This window comes from Lycium barbarum, chromosome 12 (assembly GCF_019175385.1).
Source record: "Lycium barbarum isolate Lr01 chromosome 12, ASM1917538v2, whole genome shotgun sequence".
NCBI lineage: Eukaryota > Viridiplantae > Streptophyta > Magnoliopsida > Solanales > Solanaceae > Lycium > Lycium barbarum.
The window spans coordinates 2,551,691-2,570,468 of record NC_083348.1 but is presented as its reverse complement, the minus strand read 5'-3'; the positions used below and the strand labels follow the sequence as shown (position 1 = coordinate 2,570,468).

The window sequence follows — 18,778 nt, the reverse complement described above, 5'->3', positions numbered from 1 at the left end:
AAGATGCAGGAGGCGAGACTGAGATGGTTCGGACATGTCCAAAAGAGAGGCACAGATGCGCCGGTGAGGAGGTGTGAGAGGCTGGCGATGAAGGACTGGAAGAGAGGTAGAGGAAGGCGGAAAACGTACTTGGGAGAGGTGATCAGACAGGATATGACTAGTCTTTAACTTATCGAGGAATGACCCTAGATAAGAAGGTGTGGCAGTCGAGAATTAATGTAGAAGGCTAGTAGTAGGATTAGTAGTACTTTCCTTTCTTGTCGGACCAATATTATTTCTGTCATTCTGAGTTTTGGGCTAAAATTGTCCCTTATCTATGGGGGTAGGTTCATTTTGTTCCCTCAAATATAACACTTAGCATATTTAATCCCTTATCTATGGGAGTAAGTTCATTTTGGTCCCTCAAATATAACGCTTAGCATATTTAATCCCTTGACTATGCTAAAGTGGAACACTTTTGGTCTCCCTAATAGAACCCGTTTGAAAGGTAACAGTGCTAAATCCATGTGACACTCACGTGACTTGTAAGAGGGTAAATCCATCGAACAAAAATACTAACCTCATGCGCCTTTCCCAAACTTCATATGACAGAAACACTTCACCGAAAAAAGCTCTAGCTTCTCTATAGAAAGCTTCAATTGGCTGGAAAAAGAAGTTGATTTTTTAAAACAGGGAGAAACTTATCTAATATATTGAAATTTGCATCACATGCTTTCAAAAAAAATTGGAGCATTTCCACCAATTGAGTTAATTTATAACAGTTGTTAAAAAGAATTTTGATTTTTTTTTAATATTAAACAAACAAAAAAAAAAACGTTATATTCGCATGCTTCCAAAATAAGTGGAACGGTTCCATGTGTGCTGCCAGATTACCGTTTAACAGTTTGTTACCAACCATATGATCCAAATATCATGAGTTGCTTTGCTAATATCCTATATGAGTTGCATTTTTTAGAGAAATGCCAATGCTTTGCTTTGCTAATATCTTATATGAGCTGCATTTTTTAGAGAAATGCCAATGCTTTGCTAATATCTTATATGAGTTGCATTTTTTAGAGAAATGCCAATGCTTTGCTAATATCTTATATGAGTTGCATTTGCTTTGCTAATATCTTATATGAGCTGCATTTTTTAGAGAAATGCCAATGCTTTGCTTTGCATTTTGTTCAATGAATTTAGCCTCTTGCGAGTCACGTGAGTGTCACGAGGGTTTAGCACCATTACTTTTTAAACGGGTTCTATTAGAGAAATCAAAAGTGCTCCATTTTAGCATTATATTTGAGGGACCAAAATGAATCTACTCCCACAGATAAGGGATCAAATATGTTCAGGGTTATATTTGAGGGATCAAAATGAACCTACTCTCATAGATACGGGATAATTTTAGCCCAAAACTCTCATTTTCTTGTATTGTTATTTTAGCATTCACATATGTCGTATTCTTAGCTTTCTATTGGTATTTTGATCCCTACTACTAGGGGTGTCAATGGTTTTCAAAAAACCGACTTAACCGACCGAACTGTACCGTACCGAATCGATTTTTAGGGTTTTTAAATAAAACCGACGGCTTTTATATAAATTTATAACTATACCGAATCATTAGGTTGGTTTTTTATTTTATAAAAATAAACCGAAAAATAACTGAACCGTACTGGATAAGTTTATATGTTATATGTGTAAAATATATTCTATATATTAGATTTAAATATAATAAAATATTAATTTTTTTTCCTCTGGTTCGGGATGATGAAAATGATTACACGCCAGCAATATAATTAACACCTAAATTTTCAATGTTGAAACATATTATACTACTCCTATTGAAATTAAATTAGTTCTAGAATCTCGAGTAGTAACTAGCTTGTAAGCTACAAAGTATTCCAATGATCTTGGTTAGAAAGCTACAAAGTATTAGATATATTTCTTCTCGTATGATTTTAAATTTATCTTACTGGATACTAAATCTTAGTAGACTCCGTTCTTGAGTCCCATCTTGATTGTTTTTTGCCCCCTCATGCGATCTAAATTATACTTTTTGTCGTTGCTTAACATTATTATACAATATTATAAAATAGTGGGGTCAATCTTTATTGTGGTCATCTTTCATGTTTACTTGATTCATCACCCTTTAAATAGTTAAAAATGTCTAGAGAGTTTTTGCCAAAATCCTATAGAAGTATGCATAATATCGTATCTTTAACTTTTACTAGTGATTATAGCATGATGTGCTTTTTCTAAAAAACCCAAAAATTAACCGAACCGTACCGATACCGAAGAGAAATGAAGATGATGGGACGGTTTCAAAAAGTCTAATTTTGATTCTACAAAATCAAATAACCGAAAAATTGGTACAGTATAAATTTTATAAAATAACCGCCCGAACCGTACCATTGACACCCCTACCTGCTACTACTATCTATTGTTTCTTGTATTTCGATTATCTTATTTATCCGTGATAGCTATTGCTCTTTTCTTTCAAACTGCTTTATCAGGGCTTTTATCTTATTTATCTGTGGTAACTACTACTCTTTTCTTTCAAACTGTTTTATCAGGCCTTTTTTTTTTTTTTTTTGCTTTCGTTAGTTTCATTTTCATATTGCTTTGAACAGCTTGTCCATATTTGACCTTTTTTTTTTCTTCATGTTTTCCCTTGAGCTGAGAGTCTTTCGGAAACAGTCTCTCTACCTTCCGAGGTAGAGGTAAGATCTGCGTACATTTTACTCTCCCCAGACCCCACATTGTGGAATTTAACTGGGTATGTTGTTGATGTTGTTACGTAACTTTCTGCTCAAACTTTGACATTGTTAAATTCAAGATTTTTCGTCCACGTGCTAGTAAACATGGTAAAATATTTTTTAAAAATTAATAAGGTTGGTTCGTTTTTCAATTTTAGTCATGTGATTATTCTTTGTCCTTGGCTCCTAGCCGTGGATTGCTGACTGATTCGAGCTCGTATAATTTACAGCAAAAATGTGGTGTTATTGCCGGACAACGTACATGCCTATGTCATACTTGTATGGCAGAAAATACCATGGACCCATCACTGATCTTGTTCTCTCCATACGAAACGAAATTCATGTCAAACCGTATGATCAGATCGAGTGGAATAAAGCTCGCATGGACTGTTGTGCGGTAAGTAGTTTTTTAAGAAATTTAATTCCATCAAGTATAATAGATTGGGATGGATTCCACTAATTGGCAAAAAGTAAATTTTAAAATCAGGAATATTATTTGAGACACAACTATTTAACATGTACCCAGTCTTTATAAAAATTTGCATGTTTATCCATTTCGGAATAACTTCAGACATGCGGTTTTGAAATTAGGCTCAGATAAAACTATTTAATTTTCATGTGCCTAAAGTTGCATTTATAGGCTTTGATTAACTTCAGACATGAGAGTGGGTAGACATGCAAAAACCTGTAAACTTATGGCATAACTTTAATAGTGTTATCAAAATTGGTTATTTTCGTACTTTCCCCACAAAATTTACGGATTTGTCATTTAGGCTACGGACATCGAGCCCAAAAAGCACTAGTATGTGAACTTGTGTTGTCTTATATAGCACTTCACTTTTATCTCCTTTTCTTATGTGAAATTTGCCTAAGATGTCATGTATTCTTTGGAAGGTTTAGCTTAGAAATTTGTCAATCTTTCACACCTTAACTCACCCTCATCGGCCACCCTCCACTATGAGGGTCACATACACCCCCATCCTTTAGGAATCAACGTCCTGAGAGGTTTGTCTCATCATCCTCGTTGACTCGCCCTAGCTCGTCAACCCCCTTTTGTTATGGGAGCCATATACACCATCCCTTAAAGACTCATCGTCCTTGATAAGGTTTGTCTCATCATCAAACTGTGGGAGTCCGGATTTAATACCATATTTGTAACAACTAAAATCCATGCCACACTTTCTCTGCTTTAACCCAATAGAACTCACAGACTTATCCACATTAAGCTCGAAAGATCACGTATCATGTGAAGTTGTACTTGCTCTTATGACAGTTAAATTTCTTCTCTTTTTGACGTTCGATTTGCCTAAGGTGTCATATGCACTCATTATTTAGAAACTTGGCGCCCAAAACCAACCAATCATTCTCATTGACTTGTGTGCCCTCATTATGTTACCATATTGGTAGCTGAAAACAAAAAGGAGCTACTTATAAGGTGTTGGATGCTCTTAATGATGTGAGACCTTTTGGAGAAAACTGTGCGGCTTGGCACAAAGCGGACAATATCACATTATGCTAAGAGTATCTTTGGGCCGTTTTAGCCTAGCAATTGGTATCAGAGCCAATGGTTTGGCGGGATGAGTATGGCGATGGCGGAGTGTGGCGTGGGCTCGGCTTAGTGCCTTTGCCAGTCTATGGGCTGGTTTACGATATTTACCCATAGCTTTGAAGATGCATACACAACCTTGGGCTTTGGTTACCATAAATACTTTGACGATATGGGTGGCACAAAGACACGTTAAATCTCTAACCCGTGATGAGTTATATGGAACTTAGTTCGAGGGGGGAGGTTGTTGGGTGTGCAAACAAAGTACCACATTGGTAGCTGAAAAAAAGGAGTTACTTATAAGGTGTTGAGTACTCTTAATAATGTGAGGCCTTTTGGAGAAAACCGTGTGGGCTTGGTTCAAAGTGGACAATATGACATGTTAAGAGTATCTTTAAGCCGTTTTAGCCCAACACATCAGTCCACCCTGTCCTGGCATCACATGATGACATATCTTTAATTTTCATATGAAGCTTCTGAATGATTATATGCAGGGGAGGATCCACCCCTTAGGGTGGGGGTGGCAAGACGCCCCCTAGATTGATAAATTTTTATATACCTATGTTGCAATTTGCTTAAACTAGGTTAAATATTTAATCCTGTCACCCCCGTCGCAAATTAGACAAAGGTGACATGGCTGGTAGACACAAGTTTGATTCTATCCAGAACATTTCCGACTCTCATTTTTCTTGTGCTTTTTTAGTTTCTTTGTACCAATAATTCCCTTTTCGGCTCTCCCAATTTTTTTTATTTATCTTTTTATTATTTATATTGTCTTTCCTCTATTCTATTATTTTATCTGTGATCTCTAGTGAGAATACACAAATAGAAACTTCAAAATTTCTTAAATTAAGCATTTTTCTTAATGTCAAATATGTGAGTATTTAAATCGAAAAACTTGGATTTCAATGGGAATTTTGGATTGAGATCAAAATTCAATTTATTTTTATTTTTTTATAATTTCTTTTGTTTATTACTCCCTCCGTCCGTTTACTTGTCCATATTTAACTTGGGATACTCTTGATAAGCAATAAATAAAATGAGAAATGAATTGGAGTACTTAATAATAAGGGTAAAATAGGTATAGAATGGTAAATTATGTCTTGGTTTTTCAAATTATGTAACTTACAAGTAAAAGTGGACATATATTTTTAGTATAGTGGACAATAAAAATGGTCGGAGAGAGTGTATTATACAAATTGTGCTATTCTATCATTGTTAAATTCAATTTAAATCACTTTATACTTAAATTGTGATGGAAATTTCACAAGCATTGCTTAGAAAAAATATCAAACTTAAGATTTATTTTTGAGAACTTGTAGTTTATCTAATTCTATATTTACTTATAGGGTGTAATTACTTATTGAAGAGTTTTTCTATTATTTTCCTTTTTTTGATTGGAGTAATTTCCCTTATTGAAGATGTTATTTTACTTGTGCAAGTTCATTTTTTAATATTCATAAAAGATGCAAGTCCCTTAGTGAAAATGTTGATTTTACCTTATTTTTAATGGGTGTGATCCCTTGTTTAAGATGCTAATTATGTTCGTTTCTTGATTTTTGAGATGTAATTTTCATATTTGCAAATAAAAAAAGGCCTATTAAGTTGACCCGAATAAATTAAAAAGAGACGGACCCGACCCAACACGTTCCTAACAAGATGCACATTGAAAACAATTATGATACCCGGCACCTTTAAATTCTAGATCCACCTCTGATTATATGGCCCCATGTAAAACACTTCTGGTTGGAATAATTACCTACGCCCTGCTATATGAATGTACTTAAAGGTGTCAAGATTAAAAAGGAAAAATGCAAATCTAAACCTCTCAATGTTATCCTTTTCTGATATAAATGCTACGTTGGTGTGACATAACATGTTTTCAATGTAATGGGGCAAAAGGTTAGAAACCTTTGATAGTAGGAAGGTGCACGTGATGTTTGGTAATAGTCATGAATAGCAATGTGTGACAATAATAGTTGCAGGCTAATTGCAAAAAGTAAACTCGAGTGCCACAAAGCGGTGTAAAATAAGATTAATTAGAATGATGGTGAAATATTCAAACATAAAAAGCACCCATATTGAACTAAGTTGTCAAAACTTCTGATCCGGGAGGGAACTCTCCTTCACTGTCTCATTAGATTAGACTAATAAGCTCCATATAAACACTAATGTAGGAGGATATTTACTACCCTCACACCTTCATCCAAGATCTCCTTTGGAATACTTTGGAATATTGCAGCGAGCCAATTATGAGATGCTGGCCTTTCACGAAAATAAGGGAAAAAGCTTTGAGAAAAGCAATCAAATACATGCGCTATGGCGCAGAAGAGACCAGATATATGACCATTGGCTGCGTTGAGAAGGTTAGAAGTACTGGTACAGGAAACATGTTTTATTATCATATTTCTACCTAAATAAATAATATAGGCAAATGGTTGTAGAGTTTGCAAATGATGTGTTGGTGGGCTCATGATCCTAAGTGTGAGGAGTTCAAGTATCACCTCGCTAGAGTTCCCGATTATCTATGGCTTGCTGAAGATGGAATGACGATGCACGGCTTTGGAAGTCAATTGTGGGATTGTTCTCTTGCCACTCGAGCAATTATGGCAACTGGAATGGTGGAGGAATATGGGGATTGTCTAAAGAAAGCGCATTTCTTTATAAAAGAATCACAGGTTTGTTTCCTTCTTTCTTGCTTCACTATCTCAAAATCTTTCATACTAGCTCTATGGTTAATTTATATTTAACAGATTGCTTCAACAGGTGAAAGAGAATCCAAAGGGAGATTTCAAAGCCATGTATAGACATTTCACTAAAGGATCATGGACTTTTGCAGACCAAGATCATGGTTGGGTTGTCTCAGATTGTACTGCTGAAGGTCTTCAGGTAATCAAATCTTATATTTATTATTTATACTTGAACAGAAAATTGGAAAAGATGGAAACTTGTTTTGAATTACCTTTGTCAACTTCACTCTTTTAGTGTCTGCTGTTGCTTGGTCAAATGCCACCTGAAATAGTTGGAGAGAAAGTCGATGTTCAGCGTTTATATGAGGCTGTTGACGTGTGCCTTTATCTACAGGTGAGATAGCTTTCCTGAAAAAGTGAACTTGTAAAAATTAAGGTTGCTGATGTTTGTCTTTTCTTTCCACCAGAGTCTCGAGAGTGGAGGTTTTTCTATTTGGGAGCCTCCAATTCCACAGCCCTATCTGCAAGTAATATTTCTCAACACATAATCAAAAAACATTAACAAGATAAACAATGTAACATTACAGTTTTCTTTTTCCAGGTATTGAATCCTTCAGAACTTTTTGCTGACATTGTCGTTGAGCAAGAGTAAGTAAAAGCATGCATGATTCCTCTGATTTCAACCAGAAAACAATCATATCCTCAATCTTTAGAATTAAAGTACAATAACTCTTCAGGCATCAGGAAAACACTGCTGCTATAATCAGGGCTTTTTTAGCATTCAAACGACTGTATCCAAGGTACAGAGAGGAAGAAATTGAAGTGTCTGTGGCAAAGGCAATTAAATTTCTTGAACAAAGGCAGAAGCCAGATGGTTCATGGTATGGTTACTGGGGAATTTGCTTCCTATATGGTACATCCTGTGTCCTAGTAGGTTTAGCGGCTGCTGGGAAGACCTATGAAAATAGTGAAGCTGTTCGTAAAGCTGTTAACTTCTACCTATCAACACAAAATGAAGAGGGTGGCTGGGGTGAGAGCCTAAAATCTTGCCCTACAATGGTAACAAAATTTACTTCTAAATGAATAGCACAACTTTCCATGATAAATGACAATACAATCATATATTTGTGTTCGATTTTCACATATATGTTTTGCAACAGAAATACACACCACTTGAAGGGAACCGAACAAATTTGGTACAGACTTCCTGGGCTATGCTTGGTCTCATGTATGCTGGACAGGTTAGTATTAGTTTGATGTGCTGGTCATATGCAGTGGCGGAGCCAGGATTTAAATAAAGGGGTTCAAATATAAAGAAGCTGACAAACGAAAAAGTCAAGGGGGTTCAATGTCGACTATATATACATAAAAAAATAATTTTCACCTTGTATATACTGTGTAATTTTTCGCCGAAAGGGGGTTGCTGGTCTTATGCCGATCTTTTTTCATTCATTTGGAACATGCTTAGGAGGTGAACTAACATATAATAATTGTTATGTTTAAGATCCTTCAACTAACAACACTGTTTCCGCCTCTCGTTAGCTAGGCTGAGAGGGATTCGACGCCTTTACACAGAGCAGCAAAGTTATTGATTAATGGACAAATGGATGATGGAGATTTTCCACAACAGGTCTCTATATTCTCTCCACACACACACACACACAAAAAAAAAAAAAAAAAAAAAAAAAAAGACGAAAAGGAAGGAAACAATAAATAGAAAAATTAAACATTAGTCTAAATTCAATAACATACTAGAGAATGCAGCCTTTCTAATTTTCTTCTAATTATAACTTCCTCATTATTGCAGGATATTACTGGAGTCTACTTGAAGAATTGTATGCTTCACTATGCCATGTATAGGAGCTATTTCCCGTTGTGGGCACTGGCAGAATATCGCCGACGCGTTTGGCAGTCCCAATGCCTCTAATTAATTTTAGAGCCGCCAAAACTTTTTTCTGCCAAGAAGTAACGATTTCCCTTGCTTTGTTAAGTGTGCGTTGAAATGTAATAAATACTACGCAACTATATAATTTCAACATATTTTCTAATCTCCTCTCCGTGCTAAAAACAATCTATTGATACAAGCTTTTACATGTATAAACAACCTCTTGAAAACATATAAAGAGCATCCGCGTGCTTGTGGAAAAGTCTCCTCTTTCTTTCATGCAACCGTTCACAGCGGAATTGAATCCCATACCTTCCAGACGGACTTTCCTCCCACTAAGTGCATCTAAGACATACATAGCCTGATTTAGGCACTTGGGGATCGTTTGGTACCTGGTGATGAGTTAAGTTACTCATGTATTAAATCTTGCATAAGTATTCAGTATTCTTTTGCTATGTATAAAATTCAACGCACCTAATACAGTGTTGGGTTTGCAATTTAAAAACCGCATAACTAATAAATGTATAAATTCTGAGTAAATCTATACATTATTTTATGCAGGATAGAAGATGGAATAATTAGTACATGAATAACTAAACCCTTTATATCTAATCCCTGCATAATGCATAAAATAATACATTGATTCCTTTGTTACTAATCTTTGTATTACTAATACCTGCATAACCCTAACCAGCTACCAAACGATCACTTAAATCATGAAAAAGTTATTCACAAAATGTTTAACAATTGAATTGCATTCACATTCTTCTATGATCAACTTCACAACTCTCTGCATATTTTGCAGCAACACACCTCTTCTAGATCTAAGTGTCTTGTTCAAAAGGTACATTTTTTGCCAGACTGCAAACAAAATTACATGTGGTTAAGTAGGGGTTCGGCCATAGGATTTGGGATTCTACTTTCAAGTTTTGATTTGAAATCAACATTTGTTTATGAAATCTGCACAAAACTTCAACTTCAATTTCAAATTCTAAATTCTCCAAAAAGTAGGATTTTAAATTTCAAGTTGTGATTTTAATTTTTTTTAAATGTAAAATTTGACCCATAAATTTATATTTTATTAAAAAAGATCCATCATTTTAAAGTTTGTTTATTAAAAAAAAAAAAACATACTCGATGTGAAGAAATTGAGCACACCATGTGGAAGGATAATCTTAAAAAATAGCTAGTTACTACTATTGTTGATTTTTTGGACCCCGTGGGGCTTTGTAGAATTATATGTATTTGAAAGTTTTTAGTAGCACGTAACTGCAAACATGTATTTATAAAAGGAACACGAAGATATGCGATTTATTAATGTGTCGCCTTAGGATATTAGAATACCTATTTATGAACTATGATTTGCTCATTTGGTAAGATTGTAGAAGAGTTAGGGAAATTTTGAGAGTTTTTACAAATTGTGGATTTTTCATGTTTATGAGAACAATATAACATAAGAAATTGCATGTCAAAACAAAATTTTAATGTCAAATCAACCTGATTTCAAATCGTGTCCAAATAGGCCCTAAATATTAGCATCGAACTATTAGTGACTATTTGTCAAAATAAAATAAACTAAATAAAACTAGAAGGTAATTCATTTTCGAATTTCAATCGCTTTATTCCGTTACAGATATGATTTCAGATCATTCGTATAAATTCTTAATCAACTTCAATTAATCCATAACAAATCACATTCCACAATATCTTAAGCAACTAACGTAAGTGTAATTATATATTTCGGATTGAAGATATCCTGTTATCAGTGCTTAAGATCTACATTTAGAGACTTTTACCGAGGACTTTCAAAATAAAATAAAGTAATTAAGACCTGAAAATATGAGGTTAACTATAAGTTTCATCATCAGCTTCAATCAATCTATTCCACTATAGATATATCATATTAGTCGTATTAACTTCCTTAGAGGCGGATGTAGTATTTTGGCTATGGGTTCATCTGAATCCAGGATTTTCGACATCAAACATAGATATATATGTAAAAACTTACTAAAATTTCAACAAATATTAAATTTGAGCCTTAATTTTTAAAGTACAATAGGTTTAATGCTAAAATTCTAAAAGGTTGAACCTATTAAGTTTAAATGTGTATCCGCCTCCGAAATGATAAGTTCCATGTAAGAAACTTTACTTGTGACAATGGAAAATCTAGTCTATAGAATTTACTACTTTTCGAGAAAGAGGAAGAAGTATATTGATCTTAGCTACAAAATACAGCTGTACATATGTTTATATACAATCAACAATCTATGCTAACTATAGTAGAGTATAACTAGCTATAGTGTATTGAGCTAACTACAACTGCAACTAACCAACCGACATATTAATCCAGTTGTCCAATTGTTAAGCTAACTAACTAACAGTGTATTAAGGAGGAAAAGAATTATCAATCTGATCCTTTTCACCCCCTTCAAGCTAGGCACAATGAAAATGTTTTTTCATGCCTAGCTTAGACAACAAATGAGACTGCTACAGTCGATCGAGTCCCTTGGTCAAGATGTCAACCAATTGTTCTGAAGAAGCCAAGTAGGAAGTAGTCAATAAGCCATGTTGAATCTTCTCCCGGATAAAATGGCAATCAATGTCGAAGTGTTTGGTACGTTGCTGGAATACAAAATTTACTGCAATTTGCATAACAGACTTGCTATCACAAAAAAAAAAAAAAAAAAAAAAAAAAAAAGAGAACTAAAATGGGCAACTGCAAAGGCAAATTCAACTCAGAAAACAAACCAACCAACCAAACTGCTTCTGGTACTGCTGAAGCTACACTCTTGTACTCTGCTCCTACAGATCTCCTGGATATAGTAACTTATTTCTTGGACTTCCAAGAAATGAGAGAACTCCCGAATTTGACTAAGTATCCTGTCACAGACCTTCTGGTATTAGGGCAAGCAGCCCAATCAACATCACAATAGACTTCCAACTGCTGTGTGAGGGTAGAGCACATAAGAATCCCAAGACCTGGGAAATGCTTTAGGTATTTGACAATCCTCAAAGCAGCCTCCATGTGAGATGATTTTGGACACTGCATATATTTACTAAGGCACTGAAGTGAAAAGCAGACATCAGACTTGGTCACTGTAAAATAAAGCAGCCTTCCTATGAGCCTTCGACAGCTACTAGGATCGTCCAATATTACATCTAAGGAACTGCCAACCTGTTCATCAAATGCCACAATGGTGAATTTAACATTCACCTCCATAGGAGAAGTTACAGGTTTGGAACCAGATAAGACAAGATCTGAAATGAGTTCCGAAAATACTTTCTTTGATGCATAAGAATACCACCTGAACTTCTAGCAAATTCAATACCGAGAAGAAATCTTAGATCACCAAAATCCTTGATTTTCAAAATGGTTTGCAGGATGAGTATTGTCTCCATGATCGTCTGCATATCATCACTTGTGATCATTAGATCATCTACATAGACAAGCACAATAACCATCTTGTCATGTTTCCTCTTTGTGAATAAGGAGTAATCATAATGGCTTTGGGTGAGTCCAAGTCTCACTAAAGCTGTGGTGAGCTTTATATTCCATTGTCTTGAAGCTTGCTTAAGTCCATAAAAGACTGAAGAAATTTAAAGGCTTTCTGTTTGTTACCTGTATCACAGAAACCTTGAGGCACTTTCATGTACAGCTCCTTAGACAAGTTTCATTGCAAAAAAAAAAACATTGTAGACATCCATTTGTTGAATTGTTCAGTTCTTTACAGCAGCCATTGCTATTTCTGTCCTGATAGTAAACATTTTCACCATTCTCTCTGCAACACCATTTTGCTGTGGCGTGTAGGGGCATGAGCACTGCTGAACAATTCCATGCGACCTAAACAATTTACTGCAAGTTTTATTGGCAAATTCTGATCCATTATCAGATCTTACCCTCTTTATTTTGCTAACAAACTAATTATGCCATAGCAATAAAATCTTTAAGCAAATGAGAGCACATCAGATTTCAATCTCATTAGAAAGATGCAAGTCCACCTTGTATAATCATAAATTAAAGTAAGAAACAAATCTCAGGCCATCATGCATGTGTTTCAGTTTTATTATAAGGGCCCCAAACATTCATGTGAATCAATTGAAAAACAAAATTTAACCAACTAGTATTGACAGGAAATTGCAAATCATTTCTTGATGTTCCATCACTTGGAAGTTGGATTTCTCTTACAAAATTTTGATGTGCCTTCAATGTTCTAAGGAGAAATTGCATGGTTCTCTTGCTTGCCTTATTATTCTTGATAAAATGTTTGGTCAAATATTTGTTTTGGAGTTTACTTGTATATCCGTGCCGGGGTAATGTGCACCTATCTGTCCACCTCAAATTCTAGAAAATGCAAGTTTTCATGTCACGGACACTATGCTTCACATGTTGATCAACAAATGCTTTTTCGGGGGAACGGGTGCAAACGATCCGGATAGGCATCTAAGGAGTTTCATTGAGGTTTGCTACGACTATCACCAACCTAGTGTATTGAAAGAAGAGGTTAGGTTTGAGGCTTTTCCCCTTCTATCTCACGGGGAAAGCCACAACAAGGTTGGATGATCTACTAGCCGAATCCATCACTACATGGGTCAAACTTGTAGAGGCATTCCTTAGGAGATTATTCCCTCCAGCTCGGATGTTACAACTTGAGATGAGATCATGCACTTTCGTCAACTATCGGATGAGGCATATATGAAGCATCGCTTCGGTTCAAGAAGAAACTTAAACAATGTCCTAATCAAAGTGTTACATTCCGTATTTTTGTACGTTGGATTTGTCGTAAGTTAATCGACATAAGTTCAAGGATTAGATTATTTTTGAGTTTATAATATTTATGCTATGTTTAACAAGTGATAAATAGGTGTCATGAAAGTTCGAGGTTAAGGGAATCAAATAGTATAAGGTTCATCGATGTAATACCCCGAGCTTTCGGGCTATGGTTTGAGGCACTCGACTTATATAAGTAGACTGAGTCCCTGAGAATTTTGATCATATTCGAGTATGCAAATAAAGAGCTCGTTGTATAAGAAGATAAAGTCCCAAAATGATTTCAGACTTAAAAATGTGACGACGATGGTTGGAAATAATATATTGTGTGTGGCAAAAGAGGCTATGACTAGTGTTATATCACATGATCATGGTAATGAGTATATAAAGTGTGGTAAAAATGATTAAATTGGAGAATCGTGGTGGAAGACAAAAATATTAATTGAGAGCATTGAATAAGTATTATATGGACTTAAGTCTTGTAGATTAGCGACCAGCGGCAGCAAGAGTGTACACTTATACATGCATAAGGATGAGGTGGCACTATTTACCTTAGTATCCAAAGAGGTGACCCAAGAAATTCCACGTGTAAAGGCTAAATAGTACATTAAGTGTCTTATCTCTGATGTTGGCATTCAATTGTAAGGACACATATATGCATATGCTACAGATGAATTCCGAAAAGGCATCAACATGCTACCATTTCTATAGGCAGTAACGTGACATACTATTTTAAAGAAAAACATTTATTTCTTCTCGAGAACAATATATTGATTTTCTGCAATGCTTCGATCTTGTTGTTCAGTTTTATCGCGTTGTTAAATTTGAGCTTTTTTCGAAGTGGAGTAAGGTGGAAGAAGAGAGGTTCCTGACATATAAGGTAGGAATTTTCCTCCTCTAGATGAATTTAAGTCAATCTAGATCATAGGTAAGTTTCTACATGAGAAAGTACGAAAATTATACCGTAAATTGTATTTGATGTTGTTGTTGGCTTATGGGTTGTTTGGTGACTGTTCTAAATTGTTTGATGGCTAAGATTGATAGACTTGATGTGGTTGTTATTTTTATTGTTTGAACATGGGGAAAGTGGAAAAAAATAGGGGAGATGCTGTCCGATTCATTATAGAACGAGCTTGCCGCTTGATATACGTGATATACTAGTGCTTCCTTAGCAGCATAACGGGAGCATTAATGTTCTTATAGATTGAGGCGCTAGATGAGCTGCATGGATTGTGTTGTTAGGCGACTCGATGTAGGTATGTAAAGGCTACCCTTCCTTCTTTGTTTGACATGATTCCTTATCGAGCGAGTCCCGACCAAGTGCACAAAGAGGTGCCACTCATAGAGATTCCATATCTATTGTTGACACCTAATTTTCACCTCGTAAGATGCGTATTTTAGTTTTCAAGTTTCCCGAGTCAAAGACGGAGTAAAAGTACACCCTTTAAAGATTAAAATTTCAAAAATCCCGAGAAAAATGCAAAAAATTGACATTTTATTATTATTTCATAAAAATTGACAATTATAAGAAAATTACGAGTCATTTACTTTTCACAAATATGATTTGAAAAAAAAATATGTATCCTGCTCTGTCTAATTCGGGAAAATTGCTAATTAAAATGATGTATGAATTACGGCTCATTTTGACCGCATTTTCACATTTTTAAATATTGCTCGGAACTATGTCAATATTGGGCTCGTTTTAAAGCTTGCATTTCAACTTTACTGAGTTTTAATTTTTATTTAGCCTAAATAATTAATATATTTAGTTATATATACATTTATAATATATGGTCTATTAAATAAAAAGGGGGGTTAACTTAAACGTTTTTAAAACTTAAAGGGTGGGAATTTATTTTAAAAAAGGGATGGAAGTTTATTTTTAATAAACTTCCACCCCCTCACTTCATCCCCCCCCCCCCCCCCCCCCCCCGATCCTTACACCTATTTGAAAAGGCGATATCAGGCGAGTTTAGGGTTCTGTCTTTGGCGGCTGTTCAACAGCAATTCACGGTCATTTTTTGCCGTATTTGAGAGGGCTTTCATGCCTATCACGAGTTCTCGTGATTGCCAAGTTTAATTTCATTCGAATTTTATTTTTTTAGACCCGAATTGAGCCATTTTTATGGATGTTGCTCGGGTCACCCATGCATGTGGTTTCCATGGGCGGGACCACGAGTCCTTTGCCAACTTGTGCGTCACATGCAATTATATGGGCTCCTAGGGTAATTTTCATGATGTTCTGTTGGGGTTGGGTACGAATTTGAGGATTTTTATCCTCTTGGTACAAAATTGGTACAATTGTACTTTTAGTTTGCACAATATACGTGGTTCATGCTGGCATTTGTACTATCCTAGTATTTATTTGATTTTTGTGGATTTTTATTTGAAATTTAGGGTACAATTAGTTAGCATTTCATTTTGTCCTATCTAATTTTATTTTGAAATGTTGATAAGGTATGAATTTTGGGAATTTGGGGGGGGGGGGGGGGGGGGGGGGAATAGTGACCAGGTGTCCTTCTATTTTTGTCCTAGGATTCCTATAGATTTTGTGCCATAAATAGCAAGCTTGTGAACGAATTATAGGCCCAGATTTTTACTACCTAAAAAAGTTATGTTTCATCTACTATAAAGTTTTTATATATATATATATATATATAAAGAAAGGTAATTTGAGGATTAGTGAAGGGTCTTATTGCATGAAGTGATTCAATCCCCTTTTGATCTTTAGGTCACCCCAACAAAAGGTAATATCTCATTTTAATCTGTTTCATTTTTTTCAGTAATGATTACATGCTATTTATATTATTTGTTAGTTTAAAAATGATTACATTGTAAGTTGATCATGTTTTAGTTGATTAAGTGTAATATTCTGTGCCTTCATTTTTATTTGAGTTTGAAAATGAAGTTAAGAAATTTTAGGATTAAACAATGTTAAGCAATTCTAAGATGAGTTAAGTTAAATAAAAAATGAAGGAAAGGATAGTTTGAGATAGGAATCTGGACATTAAGTTAGTAAAATTGATAATCGTGGTCCAAGTTAGTCACTCATGACAGTTTTTTTATAAGAACCTTGAGTTGTTTAGAAATCTGCCTTAGTCTATAACCTTGTACCTTTTTAACTTTGTTTGGCATTTTAAAATTATAAGTTAAATTAGGAAAACTGTTTGAATGGTTTGAAAGGTAGATATGATTAAGTTGAAAATGCTTATAGGATTAGGAATATGCCTTTTTTGAACCTGTTTTAGTCTTAAGTATTAAAAATAACCTTTTCCTTCATTACTGAGTAGATGTTAACTTGCTTACGTAAGTTTGGTCCATTGTAAGAATATGTGATTGTTTGAAGTATTGAAACTGTTTTAAATGAGTAAGTTAGTTCTTAAAATAGATTATGAAATTTCGTTTTAAATTTTAAATGAAATTTTTGAAAGTTAAGTGTCTTGTGTAAGTTTGAATTTGAAAAACAGAGCTTTAATTCATTTTAACTACTAAAACTGTTAAAACTTGATACTTAGTGATGTTATAAGACCTTCAGCTTGATTGTAATGTGTAAAGTTTCCAGTTTTTGTCAAAAAATGATTTTAAAGAGGTACAAGTTATTTTCGAATGTAGTTTATAGATTTGAAGATTTCAAAACTGTATAAGTATAGGTTAGAGTCTAAAATGAAAGTTAGATACCTTTGATGATTCTTAACTTTGCCTAGGTAGTTTATAGGAGTATAAGTTTATCTTATGTGTGATTTGTGGAATTTTTGAGATCCTAAAATTGACTAAGTCTAAAAATTGAAACTTGTTTTGCTAAACTATAGTCCTATAGGTCTATTCAGTCTTATATGTGTTCTTGTTTGAAAATTTTGAAAGCTTAAATAACAAACTAGGCCAGAAATACCCTTTGTTTCAATATTTGTTTGTTTGATGTCATGTAAATTATAAAAGTTGGAAAATTGAGTTGTTGTTTTCAAAAGATAAGAGTAGGAGCTTTAAACCAGTGTCAAAGTTGAATGTAGTTATTGATATCTATGGAAGTTGTTTTTCTTCTTTTCTTTGTGTGTCACAATTTGTGTAAAACTGTTTGTTTTATAGCTTAACCTCTTTCAAATCTCTTAGCTTGATCATAGATTTCAAAATACTTAAGTTTTCTAGAAATTGAATAACAAAGATGTCCTTGAATTATGTAGAAACTGACTTAAAACCATGTGACACTTTACTAAGTTCAATTTGCCCTCCTTTGTTTCAAAGATAAGTCTTATAGTGTGCATTGTCAATCTTGTTTTATGAATGTCTTAACTGTGTTCATCTCTGTCTACCTTAATGATCCTAGGATAGGTACCATGTACCCTCTATGAGTTTCTTTTAGATTCTTGTGAACTATTGCATTTCTTGTTTGAAGCTACCTTTGCTGTGTGACTTGTATGTGAAAATTTAACCTTAAAACTGCCCCTAGACTAGACTGTGCCCCATGTTAACTTATTAGGACACTACTTGGTATCATTTATGATCCATTTAGTTTGAAACACCTCTCTGTGCATTGTGACTTATCCATGCTTACAACTTGAACATTGCTTTAAAGTAACTTGACTATTTTTTTTTAGAGAACTGAACTCTCTGTTTAATAAATAGGACACTTAAGATTGAGATTTTGAAAGGAAAGAACTTGTTTAACTTAAAGATAGTGAATTATGGTTGAAAACTGTGGTATAGTTTGCATTTTGTTCATTTTTTCCGGAACTTGAAAAGTTAAGATTGAGCAAAGTTAACTCCTATGTCAAGTTGTTTTTTTATGATTCCTGCTAAGTGTTTGAAGTACAAACTGAGCTCAACCTTAATTGTGTGTACTCAAAATTGTGAATTTTGTTGTTTTCTATTACTGATTTCCAAGTTTAGTTGACTAATAGGCCACAAAATTGTAAAATTGGGACTTAAAACCTCTTATGTGTAAACTGTGTGTCCTGTGATTCATTTGAATGTTTATTTTGGCTTTTCACCTAAATGAATCCTTCTGAAGAGTAAAACTTAGTCTAAAAAATAGGGTTTTAATAAGTAAAATTACGTGGCAAGACATTTAGGATTAACGCATGTCCTGGAGGTGAAAGTGGCACTTTTAAAAGATCTAATTCTCTTTGTTTGTACTAAATTGTTTTGATTTAGAGCCAT

General features: G+C 34.4%; 1 protein-coding gene across 4 annotated transcripts in view; it reads left to right on the top strand.

The window, feature by feature from the left end:
• LOC132625214 (dammarenediol II synthase-like) overlaps positions 1-9,022 on the top strand; it is a 42,360-nt gene extending 33,338 nt beyond the window's left edge. Inside the window, exons 7-17 of one of the 4 annotated variants that reach the window (XR_009576697.1) lie at positions 2,966-3,132; positions 6,459-6,647; positions 6,726-6,959; positions 7,048-7,170; positions 7,267-7,365; positions 7,439-7,498; positions 7,573-7,619; positions 7,709-8,030; positions 8,132-8,212; positions 8,514-8,601; positions 8,779-8,829. Coding sequence is in view for 3 of the 4 variants with exons in the window: in XM_060340051.1 (XP_060196034.1) it covers positions 2,966-3,132; positions 6,459-6,647; positions 6,726-6,959; positions 7,048-7,170; positions 7,267-7,365; positions 7,439-7,498; positions 7,573-7,619; positions 7,709-8,030; positions 8,132-8,212; positions 8,518-8,601; positions 8,779-8,898 (1,526 nt within the window). In the remaining variant the exon portion in view is untranslated. Of the gene's footprint in view, positions 1-2,965; positions 3,133-6,458; positions 6,648-6,725; positions 6,960-7,047; positions 7,171-7,266; positions 7,366-7,438; positions 7,499-7,572; positions 7,620-7,708; positions 8,031-8,131; positions 8,213-8,513; positions 8,602-8,778 lie in introns of all 4 variants that reach the window. The other 3 variants (XM_060340051.1, XM_060340053.1, XM_060340052.1) reach the window with 3 other exon arrangements.
• The last annotated feature ends 9,756 nt before the right edge of the window (positions 9,023-18,778 follow it).